The 18,863-nt window shown below is 38.2% G+C and overlaps 1 protein-coding gene across 2 annotated transcripts in view; it reads right to left on the bottom strand.

Annotated features, from left to right (window-relative positions):
• Positions 1-18,863, bottom strand: part of ZZEF1 (zinc finger ZZ-type and EF-hand domain containing 1) — a 60,297-nt gene that overhangs the window by 32,302 nt on the left and 9,132 nt on the right. For both annotated transcript variants that reach the window (XM_064729055.1, XM_064729056.1), the window contains exons 6-25: positions 18,048-18,258; positions 15,480-15,596; positions 15,092-15,270; positions 13,970-14,068; positions 12,819-12,910; positions 11,679-11,827; positions 11,036-11,147; positions 9,339-9,554; positions 8,733-8,833; positions 8,229-8,398; positions 7,347-7,480; positions 6,978-7,048; positions 6,425-6,539; positions 5,652-5,811; positions 4,584-4,705; positions 4,389-4,499; positions 3,569-3,735; positions 2,925-3,006; positions 2,147-2,348; positions 646-794 (exon numbers count right to left, since the gene is read on the bottom strand). In XM_064729055.1, the coding sequence (XP_064585125.1) occupies positions 646-794; positions 2,147-2,348; positions 2,925-3,006; positions 3,569-3,735; positions 4,389-4,499; positions 4,584-4,705; positions 5,652-5,811; positions 6,425-6,539; positions 6,978-7,048; positions 7,347-7,480; positions 8,229-8,398; positions 8,733-8,833; positions 9,339-9,554; positions 11,036-11,147; positions 11,679-11,827; positions 12,819-12,910; positions 13,970-14,068; positions 15,092-15,270; positions 15,480-15,596; positions 18,048-18,258 (2,759 nt within the window). The remainder of the gene's footprint in view (positions 1-645; positions 795-2,146; positions 2,349-2,924; positions 3,007-3,568; positions 3,736-4,388; positions 4,500-4,583; positions 4,706-5,651; positions 5,812-6,424; positions 6,540-6,977; positions 7,049-7,346; positions 7,481-8,228; positions 8,399-8,732; positions 8,834-9,338; positions 9,555-11,035; positions 11,148-11,678; positions 11,828-12,818; positions 12,911-13,969; positions 14,069-15,091; positions 15,271-15,479; positions 15,597-18,047; positions 18,259-18,863) is intronic.

Raw genomic sequence — 18,863 nt, 5'->3', positions numbered from 1 at the left:
TATCTCATTTGCTTCTCCTGTGTTGTGCTCATGTGGAATGTGTTTGGAGATTGTTTACCCACAGGTGATTGTTCCATTGCATTCTGCTGGGAGTTGTTTTCACTCTTTGGCCAATCAGTGCCAGGCTGTGTTGAGACTCCGGAGAGAGTCACAAGTTTTCATTATTATCTTTTAGGCTTCTGTAAGTAACCTTTCTCTATTATTTAGTATAGTTTAGTATTGTATTCTTTTATATAATATAATATAACATCATAAAATAATAAATTAGCCTTCTAAAAACATGGAGTCAGATTCATCATTTCCTTCCTGCAACAGGGGCCCCTGAAAATACCCCACCATTACATTTTACCCCCTGAAAATACCCCACTCTTACATTTTACCCCCTGAGAATACCACACTCTTACATTTTACCCCCTGAAAATACCACACTCTCCAAACGATTTGATGATCCCATGAAAATGGAAATTATAAAGGGCACAGAACAACAGTTTCTTTCCCCCTTGGTATTTGAATGCAACAGCACAAATGACCCAAGTTTAACACAGGAGTGTGTGCTTAAGGGCATTTCAGCTCCATAGCCAATGAACCTGTGTGATCCACAGGGATTTCATGCCAAGGGAACACAAGCAGGGGGTGAGTGGGTACCTCGTTTTTGTCTTGGTGCTTGGCACTGCTTTGCCTGGCTCCCGGGAGTGCCTCAGGACACAGCTGATGCCTGAAGACAGGTTTCCACAGAGGAGAATTAAGAACTGAGGTTACTTTCAAAGGAGGCAAGTCTGCTTCACTACCTAATTCTGCAAGAAATTCAGAACAGATCCTTCAGTTACTAAATAATTTTCTTCATTTTTACAGATTAATGAAAATAATAAACATTAAACATCCAGTAGGGAAAACAACTGACAACAAACTCACAACAAAAAGTTCATGCAAATAGAATGAACAAGTAATTTAACAATGTTCCCTATTTTTCTAACATGGTACAGAAAACTGATGTACCCTTTAATTAATGGCAGCATCAATATCTTATCTTATAGTGACAATGTTACAATATGGAAGGACTGTAAATCAAACATTTTCACTCTATTATAACTACAGCAACTTTCTGATTTAAAAGAGTTTAAAAGCTATCTCTCTTACTAAACACCAAATTTGTCATATGCAAGCATGTTTATATTGAAAAAGGAAGAAAATATTCTAAAACACTTCACCTAGTTCCCTGAATTCACAGGTAAATAGCTGTCTAATTTTCCAAGGTAAATATGGACCACCTGATTGGAGCAAGAACTTTTTAGCCCTATTTAATTTCTCCCAAGTGGTGGATGGATTCAGATTTAGGAAGCTAGAGAGAAGTGTCCTTGCTTTCAAATTAAACAATGAAGATTTTAAAAAAATTATTTATTAAAATTTAATTTACTTATCTTCATGGCCGAAATCCGAAGTGTACTTAACTACTATAATTAACCAAACTTAATTTGTGACTTCACATTGCATTCAATATCAAATGCTCATGTGAAACTTAGAATCATTTGTATCCTAAGCCCTGTTAGTTTTTCAGTTTGCTGGCTCCATATTCATACTCCCTATGTGGGGTGGATGACAGGGAACAATTTTAAATGGGGAAAAAAAAAACATACTACTTTATAAATGTAATTTAGCTTAGTAGGATTACTTCCATGATTCCATGTCTTCCATGGGCTTGCAAGATACCAAGTCTTCCATGGGCTTGGAGAAAACCAAGTCCTCCATGGGCTTGCAAGACTGCAAGTGCTCCATGGGCTTGGAAACTTGGAACACTGCAAGTCTTCCATGGGCTTGGAACACACCAAGTCCTCCATGGGCTTGGAGCACACCAAGCCTTCCATGGGCTTGGAGCACACTAAGCCTTCCATGGGCTTGGAAACTTGGAACACTGCAAGTCCTCCACGGGCTTGGAACACACCAAGTCCTCCACGGGCTTGGAGCACACCAAGTCCTCCGTGGGCTTGGAAACTTGGAACACTGCAAGTCCTCCATGGGCTTGGAACACACCAAGTCCTCCATGCTCACATGCAGGAAATACACAAGGAACTCCATTTTCATAGGGAATTCTCAACAGCAAACCCTTGTAGCTCCTGTGTGCAGGGATGGAGCAGGGGGAGGCACTCACCTCGCAGGGATTTGAGGGCCATGCTCCGGGAAGCCAAGCGCCCCATCAGCCTGGAGACAAGCAGCTGTAAATCCAAGCCCCAAGACACGGCAACGTCTGGGAGGCCGTAAGCAGTGACGGAAAACTTGTAGCCCCACTCATTATTGCTGCTGTCAGAGTGAAAGAGAAACTGCAGCCGTGGGCCAGCCTTAAAGGTCACTTTCTACAGAGCAACAAAACAGTCATTTTGCCAAATGTACATGACAGGAGAACGTTTCAGGGTAATGAATTCCCTTCAGCAACTCTGGGGTTTCAGTATTATGTTCTGGTCATAATAGATCTAATTTCCCCCACCATCTCAATGAGAAACCCATAGTGCAAACAGGTAAAATTTCTATTCAAGAGCTTAATGAGCAATTTTATATTAAAAATAAAAAAACTAGAAGAGTATTATCCCATTTGAGGACAGAGCACAGCCTCAGGAAGGACCACACTTGTCCTATGATATAAAAACTTGCAGGGGCAGAGCAAGTTTTACCCATGTATTATTGACAGTTAAACATGATTATTCCTTTTCACATTGTTCTTTTTATAACAGGAGCAAAGAGGAATTCTTTACTTATTCACTCCTTCTATTTGCAGCATTTCAGACTTTCTTCCCCCATCTCCTGCCCCCCACCTAATAAACACACCCATGCACAAAAGCACACATCCTCTTACATAATAGGTTTCCACAGGAATCATAAGGACTTCCTAAGACTGGGTAAATAATTTGGTTCATAATTTTAAAGGTGCTCACCTTAGGCCATTTCTCAGTGCCAACCTTTGTATCGTAACGAGTTTTTGCCCCTCTGGCATCAGTAAACTCCAGGTAATCATACCTGTGAAAATTGCAATTCATTACTTCCAAATTTACTTTTTAATTTTTGGAGGAGTATGGTTTTGCTTCTGGATTTTCAGAAGTGCTGTATCTAAGTGCACCCTGTCACTTCTTTCTGAACTACACCTTCATGTGACTGCAAAGGAATTTATTTCATGTTTCAATGCAGAAGTCCCAGCAAACACAGATCTGCCATCCTGCAGTGCTTTGGAATTGATAATGGATGCCAAATCTAACATCTGGCAAATGCTTTAATTGAGAAGTAGCCTGATGTGTTACCAAGAGAATGAGGGCAAAATAAGTACCACAAGCACAAATTGTGGTGGTCACAGCATTATTACCAAACAGATCAAGGCCAAAGGAACCAAAATTCATATGAACAGCATGTCTGTGAATTTGCCAGGAAAGGTAGATTTCAGCACAAGGTCATTCAAAAATACACATTGTGCACTGTTCTGGAAAATAAAGAAATTGAAATGGCACGTGTGGAGTGCACATTGAAACATGAATTGCCCCCTCTGCAGACAGACACTGGAATTTAACACAGCACAAGATTAAATTACCTCCTTTCAGTTTCACATTTTTCATCAAATTCCACCTCAAAGTAAGTTGCCCCATGACACAGGAAGACTGAGACCTCATGGCAATTATTTTCATAGTTATGAGGTGATTCCATTGTCCAGGTTCTCAATACCACAGGCTGCTCCTGCTGCCAGCTTTCCATATCTGTCTGTAAAACAGAAATGCATTTTTAGATACAAATGTAAGAAAAAAATAAATTACCACACTAGATTCTTGTGTCTATACTTTTAAGTTGCCAGATGTGCATACAAATGGCATTTAAGAGGCTACAGCATTGATTTACATGGAAATTAGCTCTGAAGACATCCAGTCTCTTGGTAATCATAATAAGGAAGCATTCTCAAGCAAAACCCACCCAGTCCACTGGAGGAGACTCAGGAGGAGACTGTCTCACCCACAAGTGACTCCAAGTCTCCAGTCATGACAAAGAGACACTGCATGACTAATGCAGATTTAAACATCTGTGCTACAGACATACAGATTTATTTGCATTACCACAAGCAGTGAAGCTAAAAATGTTAAGCATATATATTTTTAATTTGTTTTCCTCTTCACCCACAGAATCCCCTCCTTCCTATCTACCCTCCAGGCTGCTCATTCCAGTTGCACTTTCTGACCACTCTACCATATCAGTAGATATGTTTCTCATTCTTCACTCAACATTACATTACATATCCTACACTTTTAAAAGCTTTTTAGTTCTTTTCCAATGCTCACCAACAGAATCACCTCAGTTTTCTGTCTTTCTTGCAATTTTGCTTTTGTTTCAGGATGTTTAATAGTGCCCGTGTCCTTAGTTACCTTATGAGGTTCACTACAAAGGCTTTTCAGTGGTTCTATCAAAGTGCTGAATCCCTGTAGCAGAGTACAGTAGGGAATGTCTAAAGTGCAAAAATCCAACAAGAAGATGACCTAGGAGCAAACACAGGTGTCAGGAAATGCCAGACCCACAGCCATGCCTCCCAGGAACAGGATAACATCCCACAGCTCACTCACCAGCTGACGAGTTGCCATTGCAAAGACAGAGCTACTTATTTTTTCAACTATTGTTTTGCCACTATATTGAGATAAAAGTGACTGCAAAATTGTTCTGATATTTGACAGGAACTGGCCCACATCTAAAGAGAAAAAAAAAAAAAGAATTCTTAATAGCTACCTTAAGGATTTGCTCCCACAATTCACTTTATCAAACATTAGGTGTATGGTGATGTGCACAAGGGCAAACACAGCAGGAAAGGATCTGCTGCCCCAGGGCTGCAACACCCAACACTTCAGAGAAGTTTTCTGTGATATTTCTATTGTGGAAACAAGTCATGCTTATCAACAATATCACTGAAAAAATGGGTGATGAGTAATTTCATCAAACACTCCAAGATTGTTTCAACAAGCTCTATCTATCCAGTGGTCTCCATACACTGCTAAGAAATGCAGCTGAACTAACAAGTGAGGGTAGGAATTTTTAACTACAGCCTAACTAGATTTTTAAATGTAATACAGGAACACAGCAAATTTATCTATATACAAAAAACCATAAATATGATGTAATTTTACATAAAATTACACCGTTGTTAAGTATTTGGCCTAATTAACTCAACACTGAGCTGCTGCATTACAAAAATCTAACAATCCTCCCCACAAAAATAAAACCAACAAAACCCCTTAGATGTACCCAGCTTCTCAACCAACTTGCTAATACAAACATCCTAGAAAGCACATATCAGCACCCAAGAGTTTACCAGAATATGGAATGGTAAGATACTAAAATGTCCAAATGAAATCCTGTAACTATTTGTTGGTTGGGGTTTTTTTCAGTATTTGGCCTCCAAAACTTACTGAAATGCTTTCTGAAGATTCTCCCAGTGTAAGATTATCAGTACAGCTAAAACTCCATGTTGCTCAATATGCCTACTAATTACTTCCTAGAGAGATTAAAAATGCTATGACAGTTCTGAGTATGCCTCAGGCAACCTTTGGTGATCCCTAATTACACTGCAATTTGCAAAATCACTTTTTAAAGTCCTGTATTGCCCCATATTTCATTCTGTATTCAATCCCAGCACTTACAATTTTTAAGTATTTCTACTGCAAGATCCTTGGCTGAATTATCAGTGCCTTTAAGCTGCAGATAGCACCAGGAAAGGAGGCTGCCCTGAACAGACCAGAATAAGGAAGACAAGACTGTGCCACTCTCTTGCTGTGCAACATCCAGCATCATCATTTCACACTGAAAAATAAGGAATAATGAATGTAATGGAGCTCCTCTGCTGCAGCATGACACACAGTATGCACCAAGTAAACTGGGATGGACACAATCATCCCACTCACCCCAAAAAAGATGAAATGGAAATGACAAGCAGCATGTAACACCCTGTAGCAAGTGATGGGCTTTGTTTTGATATATCACAACTTTAAATAGGAACAGCTACATATGAGTCACTTGATGTTCTCAGCACAGTTTTTCTGCATATGTAAATAACCCTCCTCCATTTCCACCTCCCTTAGTGACATGCCCAATCCCAGCCTCTCAAAATGGAATGATTCCTTCTGTATCCCAGTGTCTCTCCATAGAGTCTTTTCAATGCTATGGAAAAACACCACATCTTACATAGTTCATGCTGGAAAAACATTATTCATTTCCTACTCTACTCATATGAAATGTTAATGCTTAAAGGGAAACACTCAAAATGATTGGAAAAGCTAATCCTACAGACTGCACAGCCATGATCAGGGGTACCCAGGACAGGGAAGCTGTTCCTCAGTATCCAAGGAAGCAGCTTGTGTTTGAGTGCCTACAAAACTCATGGCAAGAAGCAGGAGCAAAGAGCAAAGCCACTTACCTCTCTTGCTGCCACAAGCAGAAGGGTGTCCATGACTGACAACACTTCACTTATGTCAAAATTTGCAGAAACTCCTTTCTCTGGTAATAACAAGAGTCCACCTGGATCTTGATCACTACAAAACAAAGATATTCTTACCAACTAACAACAAGGAGTTCCAAACAGTTCCAAACCAGAAATTTAGTAGTTTTTGTGTCAGATTTGTAGAGATCCTACTGTGTAATTACAATGAAAATCAAAAGTTTGTGTTCTGATGACTCCAGACTAATTAAATCAATACCAACCATCAGCACTGACAAACAATTACTTAAAAAATTGGAAGACAGCCTAAGAAAAATATACTGTGATTTCAGCACCAGCCTTGGCCAATGTTTTACAGAGCTATTCAGCTAATAAAAATATTGATTAGTAGCATGTCCTTTCTAAACAACATTAGTTGATTACTTCAGAGAATAATTGTTCAGGGAAGTCATGTTTCTAAAAAGGATTAAATACAAACTTATTAACAAATGTGGGGTATCAGACAAGTATTTTCAATTTCAGGATCCCTTACCTGAAGTGGGTACACAAGGATCTGAAGGCAAGATGTACAGATTGCTTATGTTCTTGCTCTGTGATGTTTTTCTAGAAAAGGAAAAATATTTATTTTTATGATACATTCTGTTTCCCTCCTCTGTGACAAAGAATTCTAATTTTTGTGTTCTATTATTAATTTTTGGTAAGAAAGGCAGGGTTAGCTCCTCTTTCTTTGGATAAGCTGCAGAGAGAAAAGGGGCAGGGTAAAAACAGGCCAAGAAAAAAAATCAGGCTTTTACTTGAATGGGACAAAGTATGTATTATTTGAGCATAACAAGTCAGATTTGTCCTCTTTCTGCATAAAGAAAGCAGGCACTAAAGAAACAATTTCTCATTCAATGTTTACCATCATGGTGAAGAGCTGGTGTCGCCTGGTCTGTCTGTCTGGGAAAAAAACTGCTGCTCCACTGAGTAAGGTGTTCTTCACTTCCTCTTTCAGCACTCTCATTGGCATGAAGTTACTGTCCCCCATATCCACCACTGCTCATACAAAAAGGAAACAAAATTACAAGCTCTAATTAATACCCCATCTAATATGTTAGAGGCATAACTGAATTAAATGTTAGTCCACACAACTTCAAGCCCTCATAATCCCATTATACACAAAGAAAAGGAGGGGAAACTTTTTAACTTACAGCAAGAAAGATTTATATTAAGAAAGAATATATCTATCCACCAAGTAAATGAATTCTGGGAAGATTATAGCTTGACACCCATCAAAGCTAATACAATTTTCATGATGTGACAGATTCTATATAAAGTGTTTTCCCTCTAGCTTGCTTCTGCAGGAGACTCTTCAAATTACACTTGAATAGAGAGCCACCCTACTTCCAATGAAATCTAATGTGTAATTCCCATTCTCTTCACTGGCTCCAGAATCTTCCCTGTGTCCCTGTAACCCTCACAGTCTACTCATGAGTTCATTTATACTGATTTGCAATTCAGAAATAAATAAACCCCAGTAATGCTATTGTCACACTCCCTGGTGCTACAAGCAGGTGACACATTCATAAGGAGCTTTCTATTGCAGCTGTTTCCAGACTGTGTTGTCAGAAAATCTACAAAACCATTTCTTTGGGCCAAGGACAGTTTCTAGTGATAGATTAATGAGCACACACTGACCTGAAGGAGAAACAAAGGAACAGGAGCTGACTTGGCCTCTAGGAATGAGAATCTATTCCCAAAATTTAATAGACAAAAGAGTCAATATATGTTGAATAAAAATTACCTTCACACAAATGTCTATAAAGCTCTTCTGCAGCTTCTGTGTGACCAGCTGCTTTGCTCTGAGGAGTTTCTTGAGGTTTAGGAGTTTTATTATCTCCAGTAAGTACAGAGAAGCAGCTCTGGAGAAGCTGCAACAGCAGTGTTTGAGCAAAGATACATTCTTCCCTTGGGCTGTAAGAAGATACACAACAAATAGAAGAAAACACTAGAAAAGCAGCTCTTTTCACCAAATAAGTATTGCTATCAAAGTCACCATTTCAGATAGATAAAAACCACTGAGTGGAGAGATATGACCAAAGGAAGTGGAGCTATCAGCTCAACTAATCTACAGCTGAAGCTTCTACATAACTTCATAGTTAGAAGTCCATATGGCAGCAGTAGGGAAATGTTATTTATGTAAATGATGTAGTTTAGGAAGAACAAACTGCAGTACTAAACAAAGCATATTTTATTTATACACACACCACTGATTAGTGCTTCAGCAGACTCTAAAGAAGAAACTTACTTTTGGTGCAGTTTATTGTAAAAATTCCAGAACAGCTGCAAATCAAGGCCTGTGAAATCTAAAAATGACTTGTATTTTAATCCACTCTCCTTCTGCTGAACCTTAAAAAGGCAAAGAAAACACAGGACTGGAAAGTTAAATCTATACAGAACACACTTAAAAAACATAAATCTTTAAGCACTGGGCTTAAAGAAAAGCACAGCCATCTTTCCTATAAATTTGCAGCTAACATGAATTCCAGTTTTTTCATGGATATTCTGGTGCCTAAATGTGGCAGTTTATGCTGAAACCTTCTTCTTCCAGAATCCTCCCCTCTTTCTGGATCTCTAGGATGCCATCCCTTTTCTCCATCACCAGAACACTTTATAACCTCTATCTCTCCATCTAATTTAATTGGAAGTAATAAATCTTCAGCAAAGGCTTATTACTTCCAATTTAATACACAGAATTCTATTTTTCATTAATATTTTTTTTCCACAACATGCTTTTAACCTTTGTTAAGAGTACCCCAACTTTTCTTCGCCCATTCACAACCGCTGTTTGCACACCCTTATTCCTTTCAGCCTGACAAAAAGAAGCTTATAAAACCTTAAGAAATAAAAATACCAGGTCCTGTGCCAGCTGCTGGATGAAGTGAAGTGTCTTGAGGAGCAGAGTTGTGCCACAAACTGTGTCCTCCTCAGTTCTCCTGCACTGCAGGCAGCTCATGGTCCTGCAGGGCTCGTCCCGCAGGGGCCGCAGGTAGCCCAGAACACTGAGCCCTTGCACCCCGAGCCTCTCTGCTGAGTCTTGTCTTGTGCACAGGAACTTGATCATCAAGTACTGAATGGATACAAAAATAGCACAATATTTGAGTTTAAAAGCTGGTAAAAATTGGGATTTTAAAAGGCATGAGTGCACAGAGGTGAGGATTGAAGAGGGAAGCCTTAGTCCCTTGTTGTAGCCATTTCTCTTCACAGAGAAAAGCAAGGCACAACTTCCCAAGAAGATTTCTGGGATTCACATTCTCTGAACCTCAGATAATGATCAAAACAATTCTTATCTCATTTAGTGCTCCTGTGTTGTTCACAAGTGGAATGCATTGTGGAAGATTGTTTACCTGAAGGGAACTGATAATTAGATTCTGGTGAGAGTGATTTGATTCACTGACCAGTTGAATCCAGGTGTGTGTGGGGACTGTGGGCTGACAGTCATGAGATTCTGTGCAGTGGAGTTGAGTTGGGTGCTTGTGCAGATTCAGTTTAGATGTAATATAATACAGAATAATATAGTATAATAAAGTAATTAATTAGCCTTCTGATATCCATGGAGTCCTCCTCGTCATTTCTCCCTGCCACAGGGGGTGTGTTGAATCCTAAACCTTGTCTATCACCTCCAGAGGTTTAAAATACTGAGGCTGAGATTCAGGCTAAGTTTGATCTCTCCCTGCTTCCAAAAAGTCACAGGGATGGTTCTATGTCCTCTACAGGTACCTGCAAAGTTTGTTAATTAATTATCAGCTCATTCACTCTGCACACTGCTCCTCACTGCCACAGCTGCAGTATTCTTGCAGGTTAAAGAATTATTTGCTGCTTTTAAAAGCAAGCAGAGGATCAATATGTAATATTTAGAACCTACTTTGCTCAGTCTGTTCTCAGTGAGGTACAGAGCATAAAACTGAAGGAACAGCAAGTCCTGCCATCCACATGCACTGGTTACTCTGCAGCAGCCAGAAAAGATCCCAGCTGACACAACAATGTCACCAATTCTCTTAATTCCCACAGTGCAGATGGACTGAGGAACTACAACAGCTGATTCCAGAACCATGATCTGAAATGCAACATTCCCTATAATTGCACCAAGCACTTAAAATCAAAACCATCTTCTCAAAATGAAAGTCTCCATTCTCCAGGGACAGCAGCCTAACTGATGGAAATGCTTTATAATTGTTTGCCCACTGAAACAAGGATTGAAGAACCTGGTTCTGAAAGAATAAATGCTATGACTACACAGTAGTTAAATAGTCTAGATACTAAAATAAAGCATCAATCATATTAAAACCAGTAATCTGCACATTATCACATAGGTTTGCATTAAATTTGATCATGAAGCACTCCTTAACTACAGATCTATATGCATACAGAGAAAAAGAAACTATTTCAGAGGACAAAAGTTCAATTATTCACTTAACTAGAAGCATATTCATTTTTTTCTCTGTACAGCAGAGTTCTCCCTCACAAAATAGGTTTAGTTTTATTTCAGCTGACACAGAAAGGAGCCCCTGTTCATTGTGACTGGGCCAAGGGGTTTTTGTGGGTTCTTACTTGGGCAACTCTGCATCGCTGCATTTTGACATCAACTTCATCCCATTCTTCTTCTACTTCAAACCAGCCAATAGGATCATCATCTCCCAAATCATCACATGAACAACTGCTTCTGTGCATAAAAGAATGTAACACACTTTGTAAAGAGAAAGTTTAGAAACATTGCAAAGCTGTTGATACTCTACCAAAACATATAGAGCATCTTGTGGCTATCAACATGAAAGACAACAGAAAGTTTCACAAACCCAAAACTCTATCACATGCAAGGTAAAAAAAAAAAAAAATCAAGAAAATCTTTTTCTTCACAGCCCTTTAACCTCCCCTTACTCCCAAGCAACAGTTCTGAAAACTGATTTAATACAACTTAATTAAAAATTTTCTGTTACCATTAATCTGCACCCCAAGTAGAAGGTTTATTTTGCTATATCCCTTTTATAACATGTCTTTAAATCAATGGCTGACAACAACAGCTTTATGCATATTTCATTCAACACATCAAATGCAGGCTCATTAAAATCAAACAATTAAATGATGCCCCATTTTTAAGTCACCTGCAGCTACTCTCAGTAGTTCAAGCAGCATTGCAAAATTATCAAATATAACATTCATTTTCCACGTATGCATTGCAAAAACCCGTTTATACCTGGTTTTTAAAAACTGTTTGAATTCCCTCAGCTTCCATTTGTCGTAGCTCTCAAACCTCCTGAAGTGCTCCTCAGCATGGAACTTTTGTGAGGCGCCATTGTAGGCGAACACCAGCCCACACTGAGCCCCGATGGCCCCGCGCCGGACCTGGAGGGCAAAGGCACACAGGGCAGTCAGGAAAATAAACAACTGTGGAAAGCAACCAGGTCCTGACAGTCCTGCTCTCTGGAACTGCACAGGAACATGAAACACCTTTAGAGAAATGTTATGAAAGCTTCTGTAACCCACTGAATTGAGATCATGCCCATGGTTATTATTTACTGGATTTATCACCCCGCCAGCACCCTTATATTAACTAAAATTCTACATATTAATTAGATATATTATAGTTCCACATTCTAATTCTCATTTTGTTTTCCTTTTACATTAAAAAAAAAATCAAACAAAACTAAAATCATGTTTCCCTATTAATATCACTGCACTGCAAAACAACTCAGCTGCCTCTCCAGCTCCAGTTAAAATTTATTTGCCAGAAGTCCATTCATGTTTAAACGTTTTTGACATAGAAATGTGCATTGTTGCTCCAGGAATTAAATAATACTATAGTTTTGCCTTAAGAATATAAGGCAAATCAGCTGCAGAAACCTCACTGAAGTTTTGTCTTGGCCATGAGATTTAATCACAAGACTTTCCTTTGAAACCATGTCACAGTCACACCAAATGCAAATTACACTGGTGTCTCTAAACAGAATTGAAATACTCTCATTTAATCTGAACTCACATGCTTTGTATCTTGACACCTGCTATTCACAGAGTCAAAAAGTTATTTTAAACATAAGATAAGACCTTGCATATAAATCCACACACTTCAGTGAGAAACCACAAACCAAAGAGTCTCTGGCTTGAGATCTATATAAAATCAATATAAAATAAATGTCTTTACTACATGCTTGTGGCTCCCTGGAATAAGACCTTCTTTTCTTGAAGTTCCCTGACTTACACTGAAGAAAAACTCTAAAATAACAGTATTTCATAATGAATTTAAATTTCAGTTCATATAAAAAATATCCAAATTCAATTCCACCACTAGGGGAAAAAAGTAAATCTTCTACTTCAAACGCTCCCAGCAACTACATACCTTTATTCTAATTTGTGTCACTTGAAATGAAGATTCAGTTCCAGTAGAAAGAATGATACTTGCTCTGGTTTTCCCAGTTTCAGTAAGAAAACCTAAAGCAGCAGTGGGAACAGAAGGAGTCTGGATGAGTGCAAGGGTTAGAAAGAAAATACTGGGAATGTGGGATGAAGGGGGGGAAACAAAACCACAAAGCTTTTCCAGTGAAATGCTCATTAAAAATGTTTACAAATAAAAGGGACTACTTAAAATATTGTATTTTACACAGCACTCTCCAGTATCTCTCTGGGCACTGCAATATCTGCAGCAGTTTCAAGAATATTTTTTATTAAAGTTTATTAGTAATTCCAAAATATTACTTTGGCTTGTGGCTCTATTTACTGAACTCCGTGAATAGTTCCCCAAACCGTGACCCACAAAACAACAGCAGACAAGCCACAAAATGACTAAATAATAAACCCAAATAATGCACATGAACTAACAGAGCTGTAAAATAAGCATTTAGAAAGTGCCTGATTTTCTGTCACAATGGCTTTCATTTACCAGTAGCACTGCATAAGACAATAAACTATTTAAAAAAAAAAAAGATTAGGTGGCATTTCACTTAAAAAGGAGGCCAAGAAACACAAATCTCTTTGTTTAGGTTGTATCCAGTACATAAAAGCATTGCATTAACAAAGAGAGGCTTGAAGAGAGAATTAATAGGTACATGCAGTGAGAATTTCAATGATTTCTACAAACTGTCTCCCATCAATATTTGAGAAACTAACAGTGATTCATGACTTCAACCCACAAAGTTTGTCTAGGAGAATATTCCCTGTGGCAGCTCACTGCTACCATAGAACATTAATAATTCTCTCCAAAATCCAATCTTTTTGTTTGGTTGGCTTGTTTTGACAATAAACTACTTTATGAGAAATCTATAGTGCTGCAAAATCGAATTTAAATACTGTTTTAGTTTGGAGTTTTGTTTGTTAGTTTACTTTTTTTTAATTACAAATCTTCCATAGCATAAAACTATAAAGAATCAAATATATACAAGTAAATATAGAACAGCACCACAGCATTGTTAACAATCATTATGTTTTGTGGAATCATCTAACTTAAATGATTTTCTGATTCTAATATTAAGGATTTTAAGTCCAGGCTCTTACCATCCCCAGTCCATGGCTCTACAAGGAGGTTTTCAGGCCCTGATTTATCTTCTTTTCCCTTTACATCACATGCTTGCAGAGTGAGTCTTAAAGGCTTTCCTAAGACAAAAAAATCAACAGGTTTATATAAAATCCATTTAAAATGGTAAAATAGATTTTCCATAGTTCTTTGTTCAGAAAAAGATATGGGAAAAATTACAATACTATGACATTTTTACCACTGTCAGACCCAAAAAAGGGGGGGGAAACTGGAATATGAGAGATACATTAATCTAAAGTAGTTGGAGTTTTAGGTACAGACAGAAGGACAATGCAGTTCATGACAATGTTCTTTCAACTGTTGCCACACTTTGGAATTCACAGTCTATGGAAAACCACTTTTCTTACAAAAGGCATTAGTTACTCTGGGGAAAACAAACCAATTTTCAACATTTTTGAAAGTAAACATCAATAATTATAAAATAATCCACGTGTTCTTTGGCACAAGACAAGAAGTACTGAAAAAACAGACTAAAAGGCAAATAAAGGGTCTTCATGAATTCTTCATGAGAGACTAATGAGAATCTCAGTAGTTGATACCTGAGAAAATACAGATGTATCAAAAAAGTCCAGCAAAATCACCACCTGATGCCAGACCATGAACAGCTCTACATTCATGAAATACTCACGAATTTTAACTCATTTTATAAAAGTGGAAAAAAAAGGAAAAACCATAGACAGATGCTAATGGCATTACATTTAAAATGCATCTTAAATTTGTACATGCCTGCAGGAGAGAGCACTCACAGAGGCTCCCTCACACAAACAAATGTTTTACTGGAAGAAGAAAAATGCTTCCTGTCATTTGCCTTTTAAGCAGCACAAACACCACCATCCCCATGCTGATACAGGGGCCATGATCTACAAAGTTCATCTTTTCTCTCTTGGTTTAACTCTTTAATTACAAAAAGCTGATCAATCACCAACTTTTTGGGCAGTTCAGCTGCTAGGTTGTGATTTCAGTGCCAGTTTTTAATTAAGAAGGTTTGGATCATTTTAAAACCCACCAAGTGGAACAACTCAAAGCTGTATATTTATAGGGTATTATTTAAGGCTGTGAAGGATGCAGGATTGTTGCATTACCATATTTATAGAGCAGGTTCTGTCTGACTGCTGCCATGGAGGAGATGAGGGAGGAAGCCTTGTATGGAGTGTCCAGGTGATCAGCGATGGCACAGAGGGAACTCAGCACTTTGGCAACGCTGCCCCGGGCTAAGGCAAAGGCCAGGAGTGTCAGCTCCACCTCTGGGGTAGTACAACAACTGGGAGGAAAAACAACAGTGTGAAAAGAAAAACTGGGACATTCTGTTTTTTCAATAAAGGCAAACTGCCACACAACCTCCCTGGTGCATGTTTGTTGATGCATTTGTATTTTTCATGATACTTAAAAAAGAGCATGTGAGTAAAGATGTAAAAATTTGATTTGCACTCTTCCAAATCACTTCCCACTGAATCAACCACGCAAGCTCACCTTGTTATTCTGATAAGGAAGCTATCTACTTCTTCCAAAACATTTGGTGATAAGAAGCTTGAAAAATCTGTGGAGCCTGGGGTTAGGGATAGAGGTGGCATGTGCTGCAATGCTTTCCTAGAGAAAAATAAAACATAATGTCAGGAAACCAGGCAGAATAGGAGAAAAGAGCTTCCTAATGTGAATGAGAGGCTTGAATCTTCATGCTTTGTGTGGGCAGGTCTCTGCAAATTGCTTCTGAGTGCATTAAATCTATTTACACAGAGATTCTCTTCAAAAGGGAACAACAGTATTGCATTCTAGGCAGAGAAAGTTCAGCGACTGCTGGGTAATCTTGAATCTAGTCTCAATCTCAGATTTAATGAGACAAACAAGGAGTTTTAAATTAAATCTGTGACAGCATTAGAAACAGCTTAGTATCCAAGCATTGCTTCATTTTAAATTGGTCCAGAATTGAGCAAGAGCCTGTGAACAAAGGGAAAATTGATTTGAAATTCCCTCAGAAGAATAAGAGAAACTAAGAGAGACACTTGTTAGCTCAAATCAGGATTATTCTGAATTCCCAAAGACATTGTGATAATCTCTGAAATTAGGAATTCTCAAGCAGTTTCACCAATGTTATTCTATCCAATACTAAAGTTTTCAGTATTACAGTTATTCCATCCAATTCTAAAGTTTGGGGTTTTTGCTTTATAATTCTAAACAGTGAATCTAATTCCTCAAAGCATGATTTTAGTCAGGATAGTAATAATAATTTTTCAATGCTTTATTAGCTCAGTGTTCATGTTCTATTTCTAAAAAAATCTCTAAACTTCACCAAAATTGAAGGCCCTCAGTTTCAGCAGAGCCTACAACTATGGGACTATGAGCATGTATGAAGCTATCTAAACTCTGAAGAGATTTCACAGATAACATAAATTAAAAGATAGGCTTAGTGGACTTTAGCCTACAGGGTTCATTAACCTAATGAGAGCCCTGCTCTTCAGTGTGGTGCCACTGTGCTAACTGAGCTCTGTAAAAGCTCATGAGGGTGTGGAGAGCTTTTATTGGGATTCCAATCCTTCAAGTCATCCAGCAGAAGTGTTTGGCAATCTAACAAGGAAACGTTACACAGAAAATGGCCAACCACCACAAGCAAACATTTGCATGGAGATGGTGCAAATACTCAACTATATCCCCATAAAATGCATGACAAGTAGAAATCTGCAGAAAATTAAACTAAATTAAGCTTCAGTCCTACGGGGAAGATGTACATTTTATTGATTATTAATACCAGACAAGAAAAATTAATCAATTTTAGGCTGCTCGAAGTCATTACAAGTAAATGGATCAGTGAAAAATGTATTTTTCAGTGTCCATTAAGTCATGGTTTAACAACTAGATTAGATGAAACAGCCAGGAGAATTACACTTGTTCTAGTATGTGCAAATGGATAGAAGAAAAACATCAAAAGATCTGAACAATGAGACAGAAAAAGCTGTTTAAACACCTGAATGGAGTAGAAACCAGTCACATACAACAGACTGCTTCCTAAAGCCAGAAGTATTTTCTTTCTTTTAATGAAGCAGCCAAAATCCATTCGTGGTTTAACAACTAGATTAGATGAAACAGCCAAGAGAATTACACTTGTTCTACTACATGGAAATGTACAGAAGAAAAACATCAAAAATCTGAACAATGAGACAGAAAAAGCTGTTTATACACCTGAATGAAGGGAGTAGAAACCAGTCACATACAACAGATCACTTCCTAAAGCCACAAGTATTTTTCTAAAAAAATGAAGTAGCTAAAATCTATTAAGTGATGGTTTAACAACTAGATTAGATGAAACACCCAGGAGAATTACACTTGTACTAGTACGTGCAAATGGATAGAAGAAAAACATCAAAGATCTGAACAATGAGAGAGAAAAAACTGTTTAAACACCTGAACAATGAGACAGAAAAAGCTGTTTAAACACCTGAATGGAGTAGAAACCAGTCACATACAATAGTTTACTTCCTAAAGCCACAAGTATTTTTCTAAAAAAATGAAGAAGTAGCTAAAATCCATTAAGTCATGGTTTAACAACTAGATTAGATGAAACAGCCAGGAGAATTACACTTGTACTAGTATATGCAAATGGATAGAAGAAAAACATCCAAAATCTGAACAATGAGACAGAAAAAGCTGTTTAAACACCTGAATGGAGTAGAAACCAGTCACATACAACAGACTGCTTCCTAAAGCCAGAAGTATTTTCTTTCTTTTAATGAAGCAGCCAAAATCCATTCGTGGTTTAACAACTAGATTAGATGAAACAGCCAAGAGAATTGTTGAATTGAAACAGCCAACACTTGTTCTAATACATGGAAATGTACAGAAGAAAAACATCAAAAATCTGAACAATGAGACAGAAAAAGCTGTTTTAACACCTGAACAATGAGACAGAAAAAGCTGTTTAAACACCTGAATGAAGGGAGTAGAAACCAGCCACCTACAACAGATCGCTTCCTAAAGCCGCAAGTATATTTAATTTTAAAACTATGAAGTAGCTCAAATCACACCCCATGTAAGTTTGGTACTCACTGGGTATTCTGTAGAATGGTGTGAACAAATGCTGGGTTGGTTTCCATGGAAGCTGTCACCAGAGAGGTCAGCAGGGACCAGTACCAGATGGCCGAGGCGTCGCACACGGACACTCCCACCTTCCTCACGCGCTGGTAGCCCACGGCCCGCAGCCCGTGGATCCGCGTGTCACAGCCATCACTAAGGCAACGCTTGATGTTTATCTGTACATCTGTCAAAAAAACAAATCAGAATTTTTTTCCCATTTCTTTTGCTAGATTAGAGTTAGAAGAATAGATATTTTAAATATTGAATTAGCGCGGGAGCTGTTGGAAGAGTAACGGAACAGCATTGCTTGATATGGACAAGCACACACCCTCTGATCTGCAAAATTCACCCTTTCCATCAACAGCCTCTGCATCCATTACAGATTCTATGGCTAGAAACTAGGAAAAAAATGTAATAAAATATCCTCAAAGTGGAAAATAGATTATTTCACCTGTACCTTCCTACCTAAATACATAGGAAGTGTCTTGGAGGCAAGTGGTTGTGGAGATAACAAGGAAAAGCAGCAAAGTTTAAAGTTACATAAAAATTTTCACACAAGTTCTTGACCATTTTGCACAGATGGCATTGTCCTGATTATTTTTGAGGAACAACATCCTTGCTGCCCACTTCTGTGGCAGTGAAAGCTCCTCTCAGGGAAAAACATCTTTTGGAACTGAAGGGACAAAATTTCTGAAGCTGCAGAAACCATCTTAGGAAAGAGCAGTTTTTCTTGATTGATTCCAATATAGCACCCACAGAGCTACCAGAATCAAAAATAACACTATTTAA

This window comes from Zonotrichia leucophrys, chromosome 19 (assembly GCF_028769735.1).
Source record: "Zonotrichia leucophrys gambelii isolate GWCS_2022_RI chromosome 19, RI_Zleu_2.0, whole genome shotgun sequence".
Taxonomy (NCBI): Eukaryota; Metazoa; Chordata; class Aves; order Passeriformes; family Passerellidae; genus Zonotrichia; species Zonotrichia leucophrys.
Note: the sequence above shows the minus strand (reverse complement) of the source record. Positions and strands in the feature narration are given on the sequence as shown.